The sequence below is a fragment of the Punica granatum genome, chromosome 6, assembly GCF_007655135.1.
Source record: "Punica granatum isolate Tunisia-2019 chromosome 6, ASM765513v2, whole genome shotgun sequence".
Classification (NCBI taxonomy): domain Eukaryota; kingdom Viridiplantae; phylum Streptophyta; class Magnoliopsida; order Myrtales; family Lythraceae; genus Punica; species Punica granatum.
In genome coordinates this window covers 1,490,998-1,510,010 of record NC_045132.1, presented here as the reverse complement: position 1 = coordinate 1,510,010, position 19,013 = coordinate 1,490,998, and the positions used below count along the sequence as shown (strand labels likewise).

The 19,013-nt window shown below is 37.7% G+C and overlaps 3 protein-coding genes across 5 annotated transcripts; 2 read left to right on the top strand and 1 right to left on the bottom strand.

Annotated features, from left to right (window-relative positions):
• Positions 1–1,990: 1,990 nt before the first annotated feature.
• On the top strand, positions 1,991–4,768 carry LOC116210227 (40S ribosomal protein SA-like). Of its 2 annotated transcripts, none has more exons than XM_031544073.1 (5): positions 1,991–2,243; positions 2,664–2,926; positions 3,289–3,486; positions 3,776–3,977; positions 4,433–4,768. In XM_031544073.1, exons 1-5 carry the CDS (start codon positions 2,090–2,092, stop codon positions 4,525–4,527), a joined length of 912 nt encoding a protein of 303 aa, XP_031399933.1. In that variant the 5' UTR covers positions 1,991–2,089; the 3' UTR covers positions 4,528–4,768. The 2 variants fall into 2 exon arrangements, with proteins under 2 accessions (XP_031399933.1, XP_031399932.1); XM_031544072.1 differs by having other exon boundaries at positions 4,427–4,768.
• A 1,456-nt stretch (positions 4,769–6,224) lies between these two features.
• LOC116210210 (glyoxylate/succinic semialdehyde reductase 2, chloroplastic) lies at positions 6,225–10,194 on the top strand. 2 transcript variants are annotated; one of them, XM_031544053.1, is made up of 12 exons: positions 6,225–6,681; positions 6,956–7,037; positions 7,193–7,258; positions 7,490–7,565; positions 7,650–7,705; positions 8,068–8,152; positions 8,277–8,337; positions 8,772–8,824; positions 8,902–8,972; positions 9,069–9,141; positions 9,348–9,452; positions 9,757–10,194. In XM_031544053.1, exons 1-12 carry the CDS (start codon positions 6,240–6,242, stop codon positions 9,907–9,909), a joined length of 1,323 nt encoding a protein of 440 aa, XP_031399913.1. In that variant the 5' UTR covers positions 6,225–6,239; the 3' UTR covers positions 9,910–10,194. The 2 variants fall into 2 exon arrangements, with proteins under 2 accessions (XP_031399913.1, XP_031399914.1); XM_031544054.1 differs by lacking the exon at positions 9,757–10,194 and adding an exon at positions 9,588–9,640.
• Positions 10,195–17,183: 6,989 nt separating this feature from the next.
• LOC116210993 (SKP1-like protein 1A) lies at positions 17,184–17,453 on the bottom strand. The gene has a single exon (XM_031545170.1). The coding sequence runs from the start codon at positions 17,427–17,429 to the stop codon at positions 17,184–17,186; it is 246 nt and encodes an 81-aa protein (XP_031401030.1). The 5' UTR covers positions 17,430–17,453.
• Positions 17,454–19,013: the final 1,560 nt, after the last annotated feature.

Below are 19,013 nucleotides of genomic sequence, written 5' to 3'. Positions count from 1 at the left end.
ATGTCGCATTTTTTGCTAGTTCAAAGTTCCCCCTCGGTTGCTGGTATGGACCTTAAACTCTCCCATATGCCATTGAACAACAAGTGATAGCACATTGTGCATGATCAAAGTGAACTGAACAAATTGAAAATTAGAAGTTATTGCCCGAGCTGCTCCACTATTTCTGAAGAGGAAAAGGATCGAGACTTCTCCTAGTGAGTCTGAGAAATCGAAGGCTGCCGTGCTTTTGGGCTTAGGGGCGGAGCAGCGGAATCCCCCTCGCCAAGCTCATTCGACCAATCCTAATAGGGATTCTTCACCCAAACAGATTGTCTCCCTTCAGACAGGGAAATGGGAGTTGGCTCTCGGGGCTTCATCGAACTTTTGTATTTTGTGCGTGGCCTGGTGGTGTTGGACTAGGTTAAGGAGGGCTAGGGATTTTCCTTGATATTCTTTGGGCCTATGGGCGATGGACTTGATCCGATCCAATTTGTTACGAGCTACCCTATCATTACTTACTTTGATAATCCCCCGAATCTCAAAAGACCGAAAAACCGATCTTCTATTTTTATCGAACTTTTTCTCTGGACATTACTTATAAACCTCTCAGCCTCCCTCTCTCTCAAACTGTTAAAATGTTTTGATAAATTAAACTGTTAAAATGTTGCAAATGGCACAAAATGGCCAAGAAGAATGAGCTGCAATTTAAAGAGAAAACGCGAGGCGGTGGTAGAAAGCAAACGTTAGGCAAAAAAAAAAAATGAAAATACAAAATGTCAAAAAATACAATCGTAAAGCATAAAAATGTCACTAAATTAAGCTTAATTACCATGGGATTGACGAATAAATTAAAGCCATATCAATCTAAATTATTCCGAAACTCAAAATGTCACCATTTCATTTTTAATTATCCTAACCAACAGTATAAAAATACATACATGATGCATAATATTGATAAAACTATCACCGTTTTATTTACAATTATCTCATAATTGATTGTATGAAAATACATACATAATTTGTAATACTGATAGGAACATAAAGTATATCATTTGATACATTGTAATCAGCTTAGGAATATGTTACTCAATTTGAGACGCATCTAAGTCTCAAATTATTGAAAATTGATTTTCTATTCTTCTCAAACTTTTCTCTCAACGTCACTCCACCTCCCTCTCTCTCTCAACCCGTTATAGTGTTGCAAATGGCACAAAAAAGGCAAGAAGAATGAACTGCAACTTCAAGGGAAAACGAGAGAGGATGGCTGAAAGCAAACGTTTGGCATATTGACGAAGTTTACCATGGGATTGAAGAAGAAAAGTAAAGCTCAAAATTTGTCTTATGAACTTATCTTCTAAGTCATCGGGTAAATTTAGGCTGTGAATCCATGAAATAAGAGTAAAGATATATATATATATGTACACACAAAAGGAAGTAAGAATTCGGAATCCTACAAGCTTCTCACACTTTTAAAGAAGTTTAATTCCCGAAATTCAAATTATAAAAAAGGGAAAAGATTTAAACTCCACAATCTCGACTTATCTCCAGTTTTATCTTGATTTAGAATTCATTTAGGGTGTTACACATATCAAAATGCTTATGTTAAAAGAAAACTAATCAAGCCATATCGGTATTTAGTAAAAATTTTGTTCGAGAGAGAAGTCCATGCACATTGCCCTAAATAATCAGAGTCTGTGTTCAGCAGAGGATCTGGCTTCCGCACTGCCGACTGCCCGCGGTGTCCTGTGCATATATGGAGGTGCCTTTTAGGTTTTATCTTCCGCAAGAGCAAATTTCATCACGTAGAATTTGGGAGTATAAGGGTAAAATCAAAAGAGACCAACAATTTGGGCGTAAAATATAAAGAAGAAAGAAAGTAATGGCCTTTCTAGCAAAACACGAAAACGGAATCCTGGGCTTTCCGGTAAAATGGAACGAGTTGCAGGGGCAATATAGTCAACAAGCTCGCTAGGGTTTCTCCCGCCGAGGTTAATAAGTCTCACACAGCACGCATTTCACCGAGCTAAACAGTCTTCTCCTCCTCCGTTATCCAAAACCTCCGCCGTCCTCCGAACTCCGAAGGCTTCTGACCAGAGGGCGAAGGCAGACAATGGCAACGGGGACCACCGCAGCTCAGGCGCCGGCGCGGCAGCTGTCGCAGAAGGAGGCGGACATTCAGATGATGTTGGCGGCCGAGGTCCACCTCGGCACTAAGAACTGCGACTTCCAGATGGAGCGCTACGTCTTCAAGCGCCGCAACGACGGCACGTTCATCTCTGATTCATCTTTAGCTTCCGTTTCTTTGAACTGAATTGTATGATAGGAGTTACCTGTCCTTGCCATTGTTGCGAACGAGATTAACTGCTCATGGAGCATGTGTTTAGCTCATATTAGGTGAATCTAATTAAGATCTTCTGTTAGCTTCGTTTAAGATCTCAAATTACTGAGATTTAATGGCTTTATCAAGTGAATCTAGCATTGGTTGGAATGAAAGTAGCTTCCTTTAGTCGGAAAAGGGAAAAACTTTTATCAGTAGAAATTCAGGAGATACTTTGTACTATATGTTATATTCAATTGTAAAGCAATGTGTTTCCGAACTTGCGTTATATCGTTCGTTATTCATTGTGAACTTCGAAGGCCTGCTTCTGTTTGTGTCCTCAGTTGTTGGTGATTTTAATCTGCAGGAATCTACATTATCAATCTTGGTAAGACGTGGGAGAAACTTCAGTTGGCTGCAAGGGTCATTGTTGCCATCGAGAACCCTCAGGATATTATCGTCCAATCTGCGAGACCTTATGGTCAGAGGGCCGTTCTAAAGTTTGCTCAGTACACTGGGGCCCATGCCATCGCGGGGAGGCATACTCCCGGAACGTTTACTAACCAGCTCCAGACATCATTTAGCGAGCCTCGTCTCCTTATCCTCACTGACCCGAGAACTGATCACCAGGTGACTTGCCATTTTTGTTATATAATAATATGTGAGATGTGAGTTATACTATATGGCTTCCTTTCTCATGCCTTCTGAATCAAACTTGTAAAATTTTGGTATTCATGCCTCATCATTTATTTCTTAATTTTTATATGCTCTGTAAGACATTGATTCTTTCTGTGCCCTGCAATTTCACCTTCTGGATATACCCTTCACACTGGCGTTTAATCGTCAATGAGCTTAACTTTTAATTTCAAATCTTTTTAGATATACATAGTGAATATGAAACTTCACGGTTAAGGAAAAAATTAACTATAGTTTATATGCTTCCCTTGAATATTTGATTATGCTGATTAAAGTAATCTTGTATCGTACTGCAGCCAATTAAAGAAGCTGCACTGGGAAACATCCCCACTATTGCGTTCTGTGATACTGACTCGCCCATGAGATATGTGGATATTGGTGTCCCTGCCAATAACAAGGGAAAGCACAGCATTGGCTGCCTCTTCTGGATCCTGGCAAGGATGGTTTTGCAGATGCGTGGGACCATCCCGCCTGGCCATAAGTGGGATGTTATGGTAAGTACCAAGCATCAACTATTATATTTTATTTCTACTTCTGTCATGAACACTGTTTGGATGATTATTATTAGAGGATGAGGAAGGAAAGAGAAGGATTGATGGAGACGAATGAAAGGGAGAGCGGGCCTCCCTGTTGAAGTAAAAGGAGAAAACTAGGGATCATGCACTCAAATTGGACTTGCTGTTGTCATTCAGGATGTGATATTAACATGTGGCAATTACTATTCTTGTGAAGAGAAATACGTCTTGTTTGAGCATGTAAAATTAAATTTGTTTTGTTGTACAGGTGGACTTGTTTTTCTATAGGGAGCCCGAGGAAGCCAAGCAACAAGAAGAAGAAGAAGCTGCTGTACCTGCTGTTGATTATGGTGTCACAGATTATAATGCTGAGCAATGGACTTCCCAAATCACTGATGCCCAGTGGGGTGGTGAGGTGGCTGCACCTCCTGCAGCTGCAATCCCAGCCGCTGGCTGGACTGAAGCACCAGGTAATATGCATCACCCAAGTGTCCTATCTGTTCTTTCTGATTACATGCGCTGCTACTGTAGCAGTGAGTCCGGGAAGAGCTGTTTTAGTCGGTGCGCTGCTACTGCAGCAGCGAGTCACCTTTTGACTTATCGGTGTGAAAAATGAAGCTATTGTTACCATCACATAGGTGCATTATTTGGCTTTGTGAATACCATGCACTCGCATAATATCCTAGACCATGCTCCTCAGGCGGCCGCATTCCACAACAATGTTTCATCCTTCAATCTCTTGCGGTTCCATTTTAACCATCACATATATTTCACTTTGTCTCAAATTTTTAAATTTTGGCCAGTTGATTCTGAAATGTGGGGGAAATCAAGGCATTTTCCATGCTTTGAAATGGAAACACAGTTTTTTAAAACCAGAAATGCTTATTTTGCCTTTCCAATTTCTTATTGGCTCTTATAGTGGCAGGTCCTGTGGCTGCCGTTGGTTGGGAAGTGGCAGCTCCTCCTCCTGGTGCGGTGGCCGTGCCTCCTGCTCCCGCTAATGATGCGGGATGGGAGTAAAATCTTTTTAGGGCTAACATTCCGGGATCCGTCTTTCTTGTTTCGCGCAGCAGAGCAATTAGTCACGTAGGAGATGGATGAGCTTTTCTTTGAAATTTGTTATCTTGAATTTATTTCTCTTTTTGTAACTTGGATTTTGCACTTGTTACAACTCTTTCGTGGAATACTGTGATCTGATGACGGGATCAATCTCTAGTATTTATAAATTTTGGCAAGACGTGTAATTCCTCGGTTTTAAATCTAGATTTGCATATTCACAATATACAATACATTAATTCATACCATTATTATTTAAAACACATCCTATCGAACGTTCCTCAGTACCCTTGACCCGATGGTCTGGCCACGGGAAAGTGAACCGGAAATTGAAATAAAGATGGCATTTGAAGACCAATTATTCTGCTCTGCAGCTCACTAAACTGGAATGGAGTGGAATTGGATTGAATCTATTCGTCAGAGTAATATTGAGTAAAAAAGGTTTTTATGGGCCCCATCGGCCAATATCTGTGCATCAGTATGTCCTGTTAAAATTGACGAAAACGCCGTAAAACTGATAACGAATCGATAGTTAGTAAATGTGTATAATTATATAAAGTGAAAAATTACATTATATTTTGGTAATATAAAATTTTAAATAAACTTACAAATATAGAATTTTTTTATATATCTAATGAAATATACAATCACTTATTTATCAATAATTATTTAATATAATTACCAAAATAGATATATAAGCAAGTATAAACTATCTTTTATGGATATATTCACAAACATCAAAATATACAAGCAAGTATAAACTTAAGCGACTAAGCTTAATAATTTTTGTTTATATCCATATAAATTAATCATTAAAACAAATAGAATATTCACATACATCATGTCTATTATTATCTGTTTGTTTTCTATAGAAATAATCTTTAAAAAATTCAAAATGTTTCAAAATCTTCAGTTTTATTTTATGAAAAAAAAATAATATCAAAATCTTCAAAGTTTTATAATTTTAATATTTGCTTGTACATTTGTTCTTTTCACATTACATAAATGAGTTTCATGAATTTGAATAATTTTAGAAAAAATGGCCCAATCACTTCGGTAAAAGAAATATTTAATTAAGTTTTAATAAAGTTAGCTATTCAATCCTTCTAAAAATTTTATGAATATTTATTAACTAATGAAATAGGAATCCCTTTTTAATACTTCTTTGATTTTTTTATTATATAGTATTGTTAATCACAATGATAATTTTTATTATACTTTATAAATTTCTGCATAACAATTAACCTATGAATTAATAAGTAATTACTATTATATACCTATTTATTAGGTTGTAGTCAAATTTATATAATATATATATATTATGAATATTTATTAAGTAATGAAATAGGAATCCTTTTCGTAATACTTCTTCGAATACTTTTTGTATTATATGTTATTATTAATTACAATAATAAATTTATACTTTATTATTTTCTATATAACAATTAACCGATGAATTAATACGTAATTACTATTCTACCCATATTTATTATGATATAGTCAAATTTATATTAGATATAAATAGATATATATAGTTTCATTCCGTTATTATTTGAACCGCGTATCCTATCGGACGATCCTCGGTGCTTCCGACCCGATGGTCCGGCCCCGGGCAAATCGAAGTAAGGATGGCATTCGAAGACCGATTACTCTGCTGTGCAGCGCGCTAAACCGGAATGGAATTGAATAAATCCGATAGCGGTCTTCTCTTGCCCCGTCGCCAAACAGCGGTCTTCTCTTCCCATCTCTCTCTCTGTCTGTTCTGCTTTTGCTGGGCTCTGTTCTGCACGTTATCCTCAACGCCTAACTCCGAGACGAAGAACTGCTGCATCCAATCGCGGGACCATTCCCCCACTTACTGCCCCTTCGTCTTCTTCTTCTGCCCTGTCTCAGGCCTACAAAGGTGTCTTAGACGGGGCATGAAGCTGGCTCTGAAACCCAGCTACGGCAAGCTCCTGTGTCCAGCTCCAATGGCGGTGATTACGTCCCAGGCCTCCACCACCTTCTGCCCTCCAGTCCCTGCCCGCCTTAGAGTGAGAGGATGGCCCTTCAGTTTCCTCCCCGGTGGCTCGCCCGCCCTCGCGGTCCCTGTCAGGGCTTTCAGCGCCTCTGCTTCTGGTGCGAGTGTCCTTCTTCCCCTTGAACCAGCAGAGTAACTTGTATTATTCTCTGCAATGCTTAATTTTTATCCAATAATCAGAGCTTTGGGGAAACTCATGAGAAAGTGTGAGGCAATGTGGTAAAATGGAATTCATAAAAGTCAGACCAGGAAAATGTCATTTCATAGAATTGAGAGGCTGATAGTTATTGAGGATTGAGATAGGATTGATCTGAATTCTGTTGGTCGGGGTGTCCTGTTTTTCTGGTCAGTTGATATCATCTGAATATGCAGCAAGTGAATTCCCAGAGCGGGTCGGGTTTCTCGGGATGGGAATCATGGGTACCCCAATGGCGCAGAATCTCATCAAAGCTGGGTACGATGTACAATCTGATTCTAAATTATATCTATGCCTCCTGATAAGAAGAAAGAAGTAGCATCGAACTCGAGTTGGATTTTGAAAGTCAGAAACTTTTGGAGTCTCTGAGCTGTTTGACTGAGTTGGTGAATTATGTGTTTGGCATGTTGTAGATGTGATGTCACTGTCTGGAACCGAACCAAGAGCAAATGCGATCCTCTCACAAGCTTGGGGGCTAAGTAAGTCCATTCTAATGATCTCCAAATTCCCGTATCATCTTGGCCCCTTTTGGTTTGAAGGAATGATGCCAAATGGTCGTATAAAACCAGTCTCATTTTCTATGGTGATTTGATATCCTCCTGATTTCATTTTCTCATATAAATGTGATGCTTTTTTGCAATTGCGGAGTACCAATGTTAGAGAGGATCCACTGAACAGTGATTTATTTTCCTGACTGATACTCTTATCAGATTCAAACCTTCTCCTGAGGAAGTAGCTGCGTCCTGTGATGTCACGTTTGCCATGCTTGCTGATCCTGAAAGTGCAGTGAGTATGTTTCACGTTAAGATTTTCTTGCCTTTACTGGAAACACTCCCATGGAACCTTAGGAGCTGCTAAACAATGTTATAGGTGGAAGTTGCATGTGGAAAGCTGGGAGCTGCCAATGGGATGGGTCCTGGAAAAGGGTACTCAACAACTTCTTGTCCTAGTTTCTGATTTTCGCGATCAAGCTGCTCTACTTTCGTCAATTCGGGGATAAAATTGAATGAGCACCATTTGGACCTCCTAGCAGGCCCCGCTGAACTTTGTGGATTCACTGTGGAAGTATAATTTTTGTAGCTTGTCTATAGACCCAATTATGGGCCAGACCGATTATCCAAGAGAGGCCAATATTAACTGTCCAATGAGCCTATTCTTTTCCCTAGGTCACCCAAATTTTACACTGGTCATGGCAGAGATCTCCCCTTCCATCTAAGCTTTGCGTTTCCAAATTAATGATTTTACCATCTGGTTTTTAGTTTACAATACCTGAATTATTTGTTGGCAGGTATGTGGATGTTTCCACTGTAGATGGTGCCACTTCTAAATTAATTGGTGAACGCATCAAAGCTACAGGGGCATTATTTCTTGAGGTGTAGTTTCTCATTTGTATACCATTTATTTCTCAACTTGCTTATATTGGACTTAGGACATAGTGTCATTTCTCTATAATTGAAGTAAATTATGTCTAATTAAGCAGCAGTTCTATTCTGACAGGCGCCTGTATCTGGATCCAAAAAGCCAGCAGAAGATGGGCAGCTCATTTTTCTTACTGCAGGTAAGGATCCTTTTTAATTTTTTTATGTACTCTGGCGATCTTTAAAACATTCCTCGCATTTGAACTTAATCATTATAATTCTTGTATTTTGTGTGAAATTTGTGCTGGGAGAATTGTTATTGATAATAGATCAATTTCTATCTGAGCCAGTGTCTTAGACCACTGAGGCTTGGGTGTTAAGATTATGAATGCTCAATGAGACTGGTTAAATTCCAGCTCACAGAAAGAACCAGTCAGTTCATACACCTGGCTAACCTCCTCCTCCTTTTTTTTTTTTCACTCTCACCATTCCATATGCATTTCATCTATGGGAAGAACAGGATTGAGCTTATTGCTGCCATTTGACCAGTGCGGTCCGGTCCATTTTGGATGAAAATGTTATATTAGAATCCTGCTTTCGAGGAACTAAAGCAGCCCCCACGATCTTATTTCAGGTGATAAAGCTCTCTATGGATCAGTGTCTTCCCTTCTAGACATCATGGGAAAGGTATACCTGCAGCTTATGAGATTTATGAGTAGTCAGACATCATCCTTATTATTCATGTGTTTTTGGCTTTAACTTAGTCAAGCTTTTACCTTGGAGATGTTGGTAATGGAGCTGCAATGAAACTCGTGGTCAACATGATAATGGGAAGGTGGGCACATGGTTTTCTTACATTATGAATATTTTTTGCGCTATGCCACATGATGCTAATTTCATTTATGTGGACATCTTTCAACACTGTTTATAGTATGATGGCATCATTTTCTGAAGGATTGCTTCTAAGTGAAAAAGTGGGGCTGGATCCTAATGTACTGGTCGAGGTAATTCCCCAAGTCCCTTGAAACCTTATTTATATTCTCTGGACCATTTGCTTTTAACAGTCTGCCTAATCTTCTCGGGATTCAGCAAGTCATGTGCTATTGTCAATCCAGTTAAAATCACGATGTTGGTTAATCTTGACTTGGCCCATCTGATGACTTTCAGCATTTCAGTTCGTGTGTTGAGATTCCGTTTTATATATACACAGGTGGTCTCACATGGAGCCATTAGCGCACCCATGTACAAACTCAAAGGTCCATCAATGGTCCAATCCCAATATCCAACCGCATTTCCATTGAAGCACCAACAGAAGGTTTGTTTTTCTGAACTCCATACTTATAATACTGGCAACGAGTATTCTTAATGTTTGCAATCACAATTTATTTAGAAACAGACATGATGCCATAGTAGGAATGATCCGACCAGTCCAATTTGATCTGCTTTCCAGCTAAACCACTCAGTTTGATTGGTTCATACTGGTCTGGAGCTACTTGAAATCTGCTCAACTGGACCAAAAGGAGTTCCTGTTCAGAGACTCTCGAACCGAACTGTCTGGTCTATTCTGGGTTGTTCCACTGATGCATGATGTAATAATGACGGAGTTAAAACTGTGGCAGGACATGAGGCTTGCTCTCGGGTTAGCAGAGTCGGTGTCCCAATCCACTCCAGTTGCAGCAGCTGCGAACGAGCTCTACAAGGTGGCGAAATCTCATGGCCTCAGCGACGAGGACTTCTCTGCAGTCATCGAAGCCCTGAAATCAAAGCAGTAAAAGCATCATCTATTTTGCCAATCAAGACATATTGGAGATAATTTTAAGAGATTCAGGTTTTTCCATGAAATTGCTCGTGCTAAACTGATTGTCCCGTCTCGAAATATGTCCATGAAGATCGAAAAACTGTCCCTTTTCTTTTCTTCTTCAAGATTTGGATGTATGTTAGTAGCTGGTCTCAGTGGATGTTCTTTTCTTGCAAACTTCATTCTTTGCCAAAGTTTCTCTAGATATAAAGAGGATTCCTTGATTCACCCCCAAAAAAAAAGAGGATTCCTTTTGCCACTCGCCCTGAAATTTCTCCTCTTTACATATGAAGTACGTACTATATATTTCACCCATCTTTGTTCAATAAGTGGGGTCTTTATTCTAATTATATATATATATATATATATATTTAATTGAGTTGTAATGATTGTGTTGTTGAATTATAAGAAAAAGTGTGAAAAAATAATGAATAGTTGAGAAAATTTAGTATTAAAACTTAATAATTGTGTTGTTGAATTGAAGATAAGCGGAGTAGAGCTAAAAATAAATTCTAAACCAAACAAAGTTCGTCGATCTTTCTTAATTACGTTCGTCAAGCATGGAGTAGTTGTCGATAACTAAGACAATTATGAACTGCAAGAATTGAATTAAGGGGCATGGTGCTGAAGGGAGTTGGGTTCCTCGGAGGCAAAGAAAACGAGCCTATTTCAATGAGATGAGAGGTGGAATAATCATGAACAGCATCATATTACATGACTGCATGCAAGACGAAGAAGAACGTTGATGTTCCCTTTCATCCTTTGCGTAATCAGCTGCAGAACCTCACACTGTTGCGAAACTTGATGAAACCATAGGCGATTTATAGAATAAATATATGCTGCCTGCTGACATTTGAATGAATCATTCGGGCTACTTCCATGAGTCTACCATTTATTTATTTATCATTTCGGAAGTAAGTCTACCAATTATTTGGATAAAATTTTTGAGTGATTGAAGTGATACAAAGAAAATTCTAATGAGCAAAGCCATATCAAACTCAAATTTGAGTAGTAAAAGTGATTCATCTTCAAAACTTGGGTGGGCAACTCTAAAAATGAAAAACAAAATCTGTTTTGGAGTAAGTTGACACTGAACTCAAATTTCAGCAAATAAAGTGTGTTTGGATTCTAGATCCCACCCGAAAAATATAAAAGAAAACTTAAGAAGTCTATGAGAGATTTGGGTCTCGTATCATATCAATTTGAACTTTTAATATGCATACAAATTCAAATCGTTATAAGTTTGTCGAATTAAATATTTAATATAGTATCAGAGTTAGGCCTAGTTCATGCCAGCGTGCTATCTATGCATCTGCTATGCATCGTATTATCAGCTCATGACAACCTTGTGCAATGTGCCATTAACTCGGGCGGTGCAAGAAACAGAACAACACAAACACCAAAAACAACACTTTGGGCAGTCCCTTCTTAGCTTTTTTGGGGTTTGTGGAACAGAGAATAAATCACAAAATGGCATATGATGGATCATGACCACTCAATCGAAATCGCTGGAATATCATCATTATTATCATTATTGTACTTACAATGATGACAGAGGTACTTTCTAGAGAGAGACGACAGGACAGTGACACGTTACTAAAAGAAGGCCTTCCTAACTAATTAATTCTCTCTTTAAAAAAAAAAATTGTAACGCAGCAAATATATACTCATATAATAACAAAGAGGTTTATAGTTCGATATTAGTGCACTATTTATATTTCTTTATTAGCCTTTGGAATCTATTTTTCGTTATACTAAGTTCATCGTATTCTTGGAAGAGGGAAAATGAAGTTGACCCTTTATGGATATAATAAATACAAAGGGTTGGCAGGCATGCGTGCTGAGTCAACAAGGATCTTGTCTAATTTTGGTTGGTCGAAAACATAAGTGGCCAACAATTAGTGGGGCGAGAATGATTCACAGTTACACCCTCCACCTTTCTTCTAATATCAATTTCACGGTCTAGCTTCCAAAAATTGGCATTGCTTATAATTTGATCCGAATTGATTTACACCCAAAATGTCATCTATAAATGGATTAATCCCAATAAGTTACGTGCATATACATTGATGAGATATAGTTATTCTAGAAGTTCGATGTAATGAACTCAGCAATGTCCACAATGAAAGGTTCCCCACGCACCGATGGGTCCGCATGTGCATTTATCCGTAACCAATGTGACAAAACTCTGTTGTCACCGCCATCATAAGAAGGACCTGCGGCATTCAAGTAGGTGACCAAGAATAGATGTGCCCTTTGGAATATATATACTCATATATGTTGAACGGAACATAGTGAAGAATAATGATTTTCCATCACAGAGTGAAAAGATCGAGAGGTTAGCACAGTTATATTATACCAAAAAATCTAGTCCAAGTGACTCTACATCTGAAATCGGGGTCACCCTTTCTTGGTATTATCGTTGGTACACGATAGATAAATCATGACCCGAATACTAGATTACCGAGTAATTCTTGAAGCAATATAACTCCTCTTATATCATACCTAATACCTGGGTCACCCTCGATTGATCTCTTGTCGGGGGTATGGACGTCCTAGCTAGTGATTAGAAGAGGAGTAGGTCCCTTTGTACTACATTTTCATTCAAGCTTAATTACCTTAAGGACATGTTTTTTTTTTTTGAACCATGTTATCCAGAAAGTTCAATTGGACCCCGGCTTATTTAGTCGAGTTAGATCGACCTACTAAGAGGTAAAGTCGATCTCCCAGCGTGAATTAAGGACATGTTTTTCCAACTCCTCTTATATCACGATTGGAATTCATTTTTCTTTCGGTAAGGGATTTGAATTCATATTAGTAATCCTAGGTTGCCACATGACCATGCAATTTCCATTTATAGAAGCCTAATGAAAAGAACGGCATGGGAAAATACCAACCAAAATCAAAGCAAACTATTAGTTTGACAGGTAATTAACGTTAACCACGTGTAAATCCAAGTATTGTAGTAAATTACATTAAAATGACATATTATACAAGGGAAAATACAGTTGGAACATGGAGACTAATTAACGGGAGCTTCAATTATGGCACTTTGACCACTGAAAAATTTGATAGGTCAAATCTTATGGCACTTTCCATATTAATTGCCAGTGATATATATTGATGGATATGAGCATCAGTTCTGATGTTGAGCTTGTATAACAAGAGGATGGTTCTATGTTTGAATCCTCTTAGTGGAGTTTTTCATGCCCCTTCAGTTTATGATTCACCTTCCTCTATATATATCAGTAATAGACTCATAAAAAAACCTCATTTGTAATAATAAAAAAAGAAAAAAATGTATTTTTAATTACTTAAATATGTTTAGAATTAAGGAAGATATATGAAGGATATTTCTTAGCTATAGTGGGTCCTTATAGACCCATTCACATCTAATGAGAATAGCTGAATTTGCAATTTAAATTTTCTCTTTTTGGCCAGTAATTTTGCAATTCAAAATTGAATGTAGAATACTAGAATGTATGAAGGAATTCTTTTGTATTAAGGAAAATGCTAATTGTGGGGATAAGATAATATGGGACAAACTTGAGCTTGGAACTAAAAACCAAAAAAATAATAATACGAAGAAGAAGAAGAAAGAGAGAGAGAAAATTTTAAATGGATTTCACTCATAAAATAGAACTGATATAATTATTTATGAATTTATCAATAAAAGAGAAAAAAAATGTTAGAGAAATTTAGGTATATACTAAAAAGGCAATATTTTTTTTTATGATTTTACCATTGCCATTTAGAAGTTCTTAGATTATTCTACCTCGTTACGTGGCGTGAGGAAACACCAATTAAATTGCATGAAACATGAAAATTGGTATTAATCACTCGAATAATTGCAATAATTATTCTTTATGAAATAAATATCATTGTTTCTTCCTCATTACATTAATATGAGGTAAAACCATTTAAAATTTTCTCATTGCCATTCGACTTGTCTTTTCTTTCTCGTCTTCCATTAATTTTGGACCTCTTATTTAATTTTATTCTATTTTTGGATCAACATTATATTATTTTGCTCAAAGAAATTCCTTGGGTTATGAATCTCTATTCCTTTGTGGTACATATTATTAATTCTTTACGTTATGAGTCTATATTACTTTGTAATCACATAATCCATTAATACATAGAGATGTGAATGGAAGTTCGATCATTAGCTGAAGGAAAGCTCATGAGAAATTTTCTTTAACGAATGAAGAACTCTTGTGTTAGGAGTTTCATATAATTATAAAAAGATCTAATTAATTGAGAGTAAAAGCTTCGCAACCTTTTAGGAAAAAGTCGGTTTTCCAATGATATAAAATCTCCTGCAATGTTCTCTTTCATTATACTAGGTATTGGGCATTCTTTGTAGTCGAAAAAAAAAATCTCATCCAATGTAATAGCATGTTATATTATAGTACCTTCGGGGGCTGTAATTAAGGCTATTGCAGTTTTATATATAGCACACATATCCCTCGTACTCTAGCTTATATTTTCAAGGATTTTCAAGGAAGCACCTCTACTGTAACTGAAGCAGGTCGACTGATAGGCCATATATAGATCTACGCAAAAACATGATGTTATAAGTTAGAGAAATTTTAATATGACTTCGTGTCATTGTGACATACTTAATACTTTAGTTCAAATGTTTAGTATTTTAGTTAAAGTGTTTAGTACTTTTGCTATTTATGATGGATTATGCAAAACAGTAAACACTTCAATCGTAATGCTAAATATTTGCATTGAAAGTATAAATAAAAAACACTTGTACAGTTGTACTAATCATGATTACTAAAAATACTAAACACTTAAATTGAATTAATAAATGCTTGAACTGAAAGTATTAAACGCATCACAGTAACACGAAGACATGTTAGCAAAACCCTATAAGTTATAGTATCGGACGTGTCTACCATGGGACCCAAAAAATGTGCTATCATGGGAGCAAAAAAGGGGACATAAATCTCATCAATTGAATTGTTCAATATTTAATCATGATCATCTATAATTTACATATTTTTCCCATATACAATAGTCTTTTCCATTCTTGTTTTTCGTCTTTCGCCCACTAAATTATCAAAACGTTCCCGATTCATCCGACACGTGGGCAAATCACATTATGACACGTGTTCCAAGTATAACCAACTTAATTAACCGAGTTATTATCCGAATAAAAAACCCGACCTCAATTTAAGAGTCAAGTAAAAATATTAAGTGGGTTAAGTGGCCTGAAACATCAATCCAGTTTAGAAGAATGGTTTGATCAATTAGATTGGTTCATCTTTCTCTATAATTAGCCAACAATGGCTTCCGGTGATGCTCTCTTATCAATGATGAAGTTCAACTCTGGTGGAATGTACAGATGTTATCGTTAATTGTTTTCTCAGCGAATGTTCACGTACGGTCACGCTACACCATACCATTTAGATCTTTTTCTTTGATTCTGGTTATAACTCCTAAGGAGGTATAACATTTTCGTCCATATATTTTCCATGATGGCCTTCAACCAACCACCGTCGATGACCGTGACCAATGGACGTGGCCAGAGGTCTCTCTGTTTTTTTTTGGTTACAACTCTAATATATTTTATTTCCGCAATTCTTTTCTAGAAAATTTACTTACCTAATTTTACACTCAACGCATATGGATATTTTTCATTGAAATATGGATGATCTAAAAGAAAATTATTTTTGTTCCCAAATTATCTTTCCTTCCTAAGCAATTAGTCATAATTGGTTCATGCCATTTCTTATTTTTACTCAAACCAACCTTATTTATTTCATGGAGTCTCGATCAGTGTGAAAGTTTCTAGAAATTGTTCTCTATAATCAAGGGAATGTTGCAACTTCTTCATCCCCATGCTTATAACTACCTTATGTGGGTTACTAATGCGGCAGAAGACGTGACATATCGGTACCTGGAGAAAAACAGGTTCTGATAACCCTATTTCGAGGGAAACGACTTCAGGAGCACAACTCACTACTGTGAAATGACGAGATTTAAGGCGAATTCCTTCGTTTAAGGCCTCAAAAGGGCATTTTAATGTTATTTGGGCATTTTTGTAATTTTAGGAATAGTTTATGTCTTTCGTGCAATTTAGACGTTTTAATTCATATTTGAACTTTGTAAAACACTATGGTAAAAGATAGTTGTTTTTTGATCAATTAATAAAAATTGGAGTTTTTGTGCTCTTTGCCCAATTCTCGGATTTGATTCGAGTTGGATGCCAAGTTCCTAGAAATTCGAAAAATTAATAGGGATTGAAGATCGTAGTTCCGGTATTATGCGGAATCAACGGTTCTGTGACAGGTTCTGTGCGTGTACGCTAGGGGTGATCGGTTCCGAGTACCCTGTTTTTTTCGCGATACCCGGACCCTCCCCTATAAGGGATCGATTCCAAGATTTTGGAACCGGACCCTACCCAGTTGAATCCTGGAATCGGAACCTACCTGGAACCTGTATTATACCACAGGTTCCGGGTACCCTGTTGGAACCTGTAAATTTTCCGACCACAATTCATGACCATATGCACAGTGGAGCTGAACAAATCAACAGACTCCTACAGAGAGTTTCAATCAGCTCATACAACCATATTGCTTCAATTAGCTAGATCCTATCTAACATCACAAGTATATGGGATCACGACCACATTGACGTGATCTCCAGCTACAATCTCTTGCATTTCATGACTAGCCCGACAGGCTAATTCTTAAAGCAGGAAATAACATGTACTATATGCTGTTTCTTAGCAGCAAGCCACCATCAAAATCCAGTAACGACTTTCGTACAAGGACATGTTCAAACTACTCTAATTCATCGGCTTAATAAAACCTTGTTATTTTGGTGAAATAGACAAGCATTGTCAAACCGGAACAAGCTCAAATATCATGAGAAGTCACGCACGTCACAAACAGCAACCTTAAAATTTAAGTAGGCAACAACTGAAAAGACTCGAAAGAATTCAACAGTTAATAATTACTCCTCAGCTCCACCAAATTGTTTTTTATAACTACGATGAAAAGGGCACCTCATCAAACTAATCTAGAAGCTTAATTGCAGGCCAGAAGATGAAAAAAAATGTCAACGGCAAGAAAAGCAAAATCAAGCAGCACAAAGAACACGCAAGAACAACACTCATAACTCATCCACCAAAAAACATATGTTCATCACAAATTTACCGGCCTCTGCAATTATCGAAGTTATGAGAAACGTCGACATTACAAACAATCAATTGAAATTTCAGCAATTAGGGTTCTAGGAGAGCAGCAACTGACCGACCAGAATCAGATCGAAGAGCGTGGCCTGATCGACCTTGACGAAATCAGCGTCCCACGCCTTGAGTTCGTCCTGGGCGGCGGTGGCGGGGGAGGGGCGGTCCTCGGACTTGCTCTCGGCGGCGGCCTCAACGTGCTTCTTGCAGTACTCGACGACCTTGGCGAGGATCTTGCTGGTGACGTTGGGGAGGGGGATCCCGTTGTCGGCGCAGTCGTACTCGATCATGTGCCTGATGGTCTGAGAACGGTCGGAGACGAGAGGAAAGCGACGGAGAGGACGGTCGGAGACGAGAGGCGAGCGACGGAGAGGAGCTGAGACGAGACCGAGAGGCGATTTGATTTAGGTTACAGAGTGAGTAACAGAGTTCCTGTCTTCCTCCCGACTCCTGAGCACTAACTTTACTCTTTTTTTTTAATTAATAATCATCATCCGGTTCCGGTTCCGGTTTTGGGTACCCTGTAAGTGGAACCAGAACCGGAACCGGATTTCACCGGTTCTTGATTTTGATACCCGGACCCTACCCTAACGGGTAGGTTCCGACCGGTTCCGGGTATACCCGGTATCCGTGCACACCCCTAGTGTACGCTGCGTCAGTTACGATATGGGGAGATGATTGAGTACGTGATTTTTGGATATGGGTAATCTACGGGGTACGTGATTTACAAAATATTTGAACTTTTTTTTATTTTTTTAATTATCACTTCATGGATTGGCTTGAGCAAATATGTTGGTTTGCTCTAATTTGGGCCACATAATCTGCGTTACTTTCTTCAGTGGTTTTGCCACATTACTTTCCCATTATCTCTATGCCTTCCACTCGTGCCTCTCTACTGTCAGTTCTACTTCGCTCCAAGATTCAATATTAAATTAGCCTAAACACGTTCTCCGATTAGTCGTAACCATATAATATGACGAATATTTTTAATCCCCTCAATGACCCACATGATTCTACAGGTAAGTTCTCTCAGACCCCACATGTTTTGTTCCACGTAACCAATTTTCTTTGGATTAAGGTTTCAACTATTGATACCGTATGATTTAAATAATGTGCATAAATTTGTTGCATTGTTGTAATGGGCAACATAGAACACAGGGAACTCTTTTGTTTGTAGTGCTTGCAACATGCTTGCAATAGACAAGGTCTCTCCCATTTCTCCATTTTTGCACATGCTAAACACAATTGACATCACTTAGATGACAAAATATTGTGTTCATTATGCAAAACATATACAATGTTCACTAGTAGTATGACCAAAGCACCACTATTGATAAATGATGATTTGGCCAATGTAGCCTAAAATCAGGGCGATCACTAGTAGCAGTTATTTCTAGTTTAGCCCTAGCGAATAATGATCTTCACCTAGGTACATGGACATACTAGAAACATGAACAAATCATTTTCTTAAGTGACAGAGTGTTTCCCTGTTAAGAAGATCCTAATGTCAATTAATACTTGGAAACAATATGACATAATAAAGATTGTATTTTTGTCTATTTATGCATAAGTGTAAGCTAGCCTTAATGTTTGCTAGAGTGATTTCCTATAGAAATAGGTTTATGAAAATGACTATCTTTTGGTAGGAGAATAATAATGTTAGTCCTAGTTAATTTTGTAATCCGCTCTGACTACATTTCTCAAATATCGTGAAAATATGCCTCCATATATTATACATTTCATTCGCACGAGCGATACCTGATGTTAGCTCTAGTAAATTTTATGTTTTATTATGCAGGTGCTCTTTAATATTCAGGTTCTTCATTTTATAGGTAAAAAATAATTTTCTTTATTGAATAAATCGTGTTTACTGA

Coding starts and splice junctions, on each gene's coding strand:
- LOC116210227 (XM_031544072.1), top strand. CDS start 2,090: ATGGCAACGGGGACCACCGCAGCTCAGGCGCCGGCGCGGCAGCTGTCG. Junction 2,244..2,663: donor CTTCAAGCGCCGCAACGACG/GCACGTTCATCT, acceptor TTTAATCTGCAG/GAATCTACATTATCAATCTT. Junction 2,927..3,288: donor ACCCGAGAACTGATCACCAG/GTGACTTGCCAT, acceptor ATCGTACTGCAG/CCAATTAAAGAAGCTGCACT.
- LOC116210210 (XM_031544053.1), top strand. CDS start 6,240: ATGGAATTGAATAAATCCGATAGCGGTCTTCTCTTGCCCCGTCGCCAA. Junction 6,682..6,955: donor TTTCAGCGCCTCTGCTTCTG/GTGCGAGTGTCC, acceptor CTGAATATGCAG/CAAGTGAATTCCCAGAGCGG. Junction 8,973..9,068: donor GTCAACATGATAATGGGAAG/GTGGGCACATGG, acceptor CACTGTTTATAG/TATGATGGCATCATTTTCTG.
- LOC116210993 (XM_031545170.1), bottom strand. CDS start 17,429: ATGATCGAGTACGACTGCGCCGACAACGGGATCCCCCTCCCCAACGTC.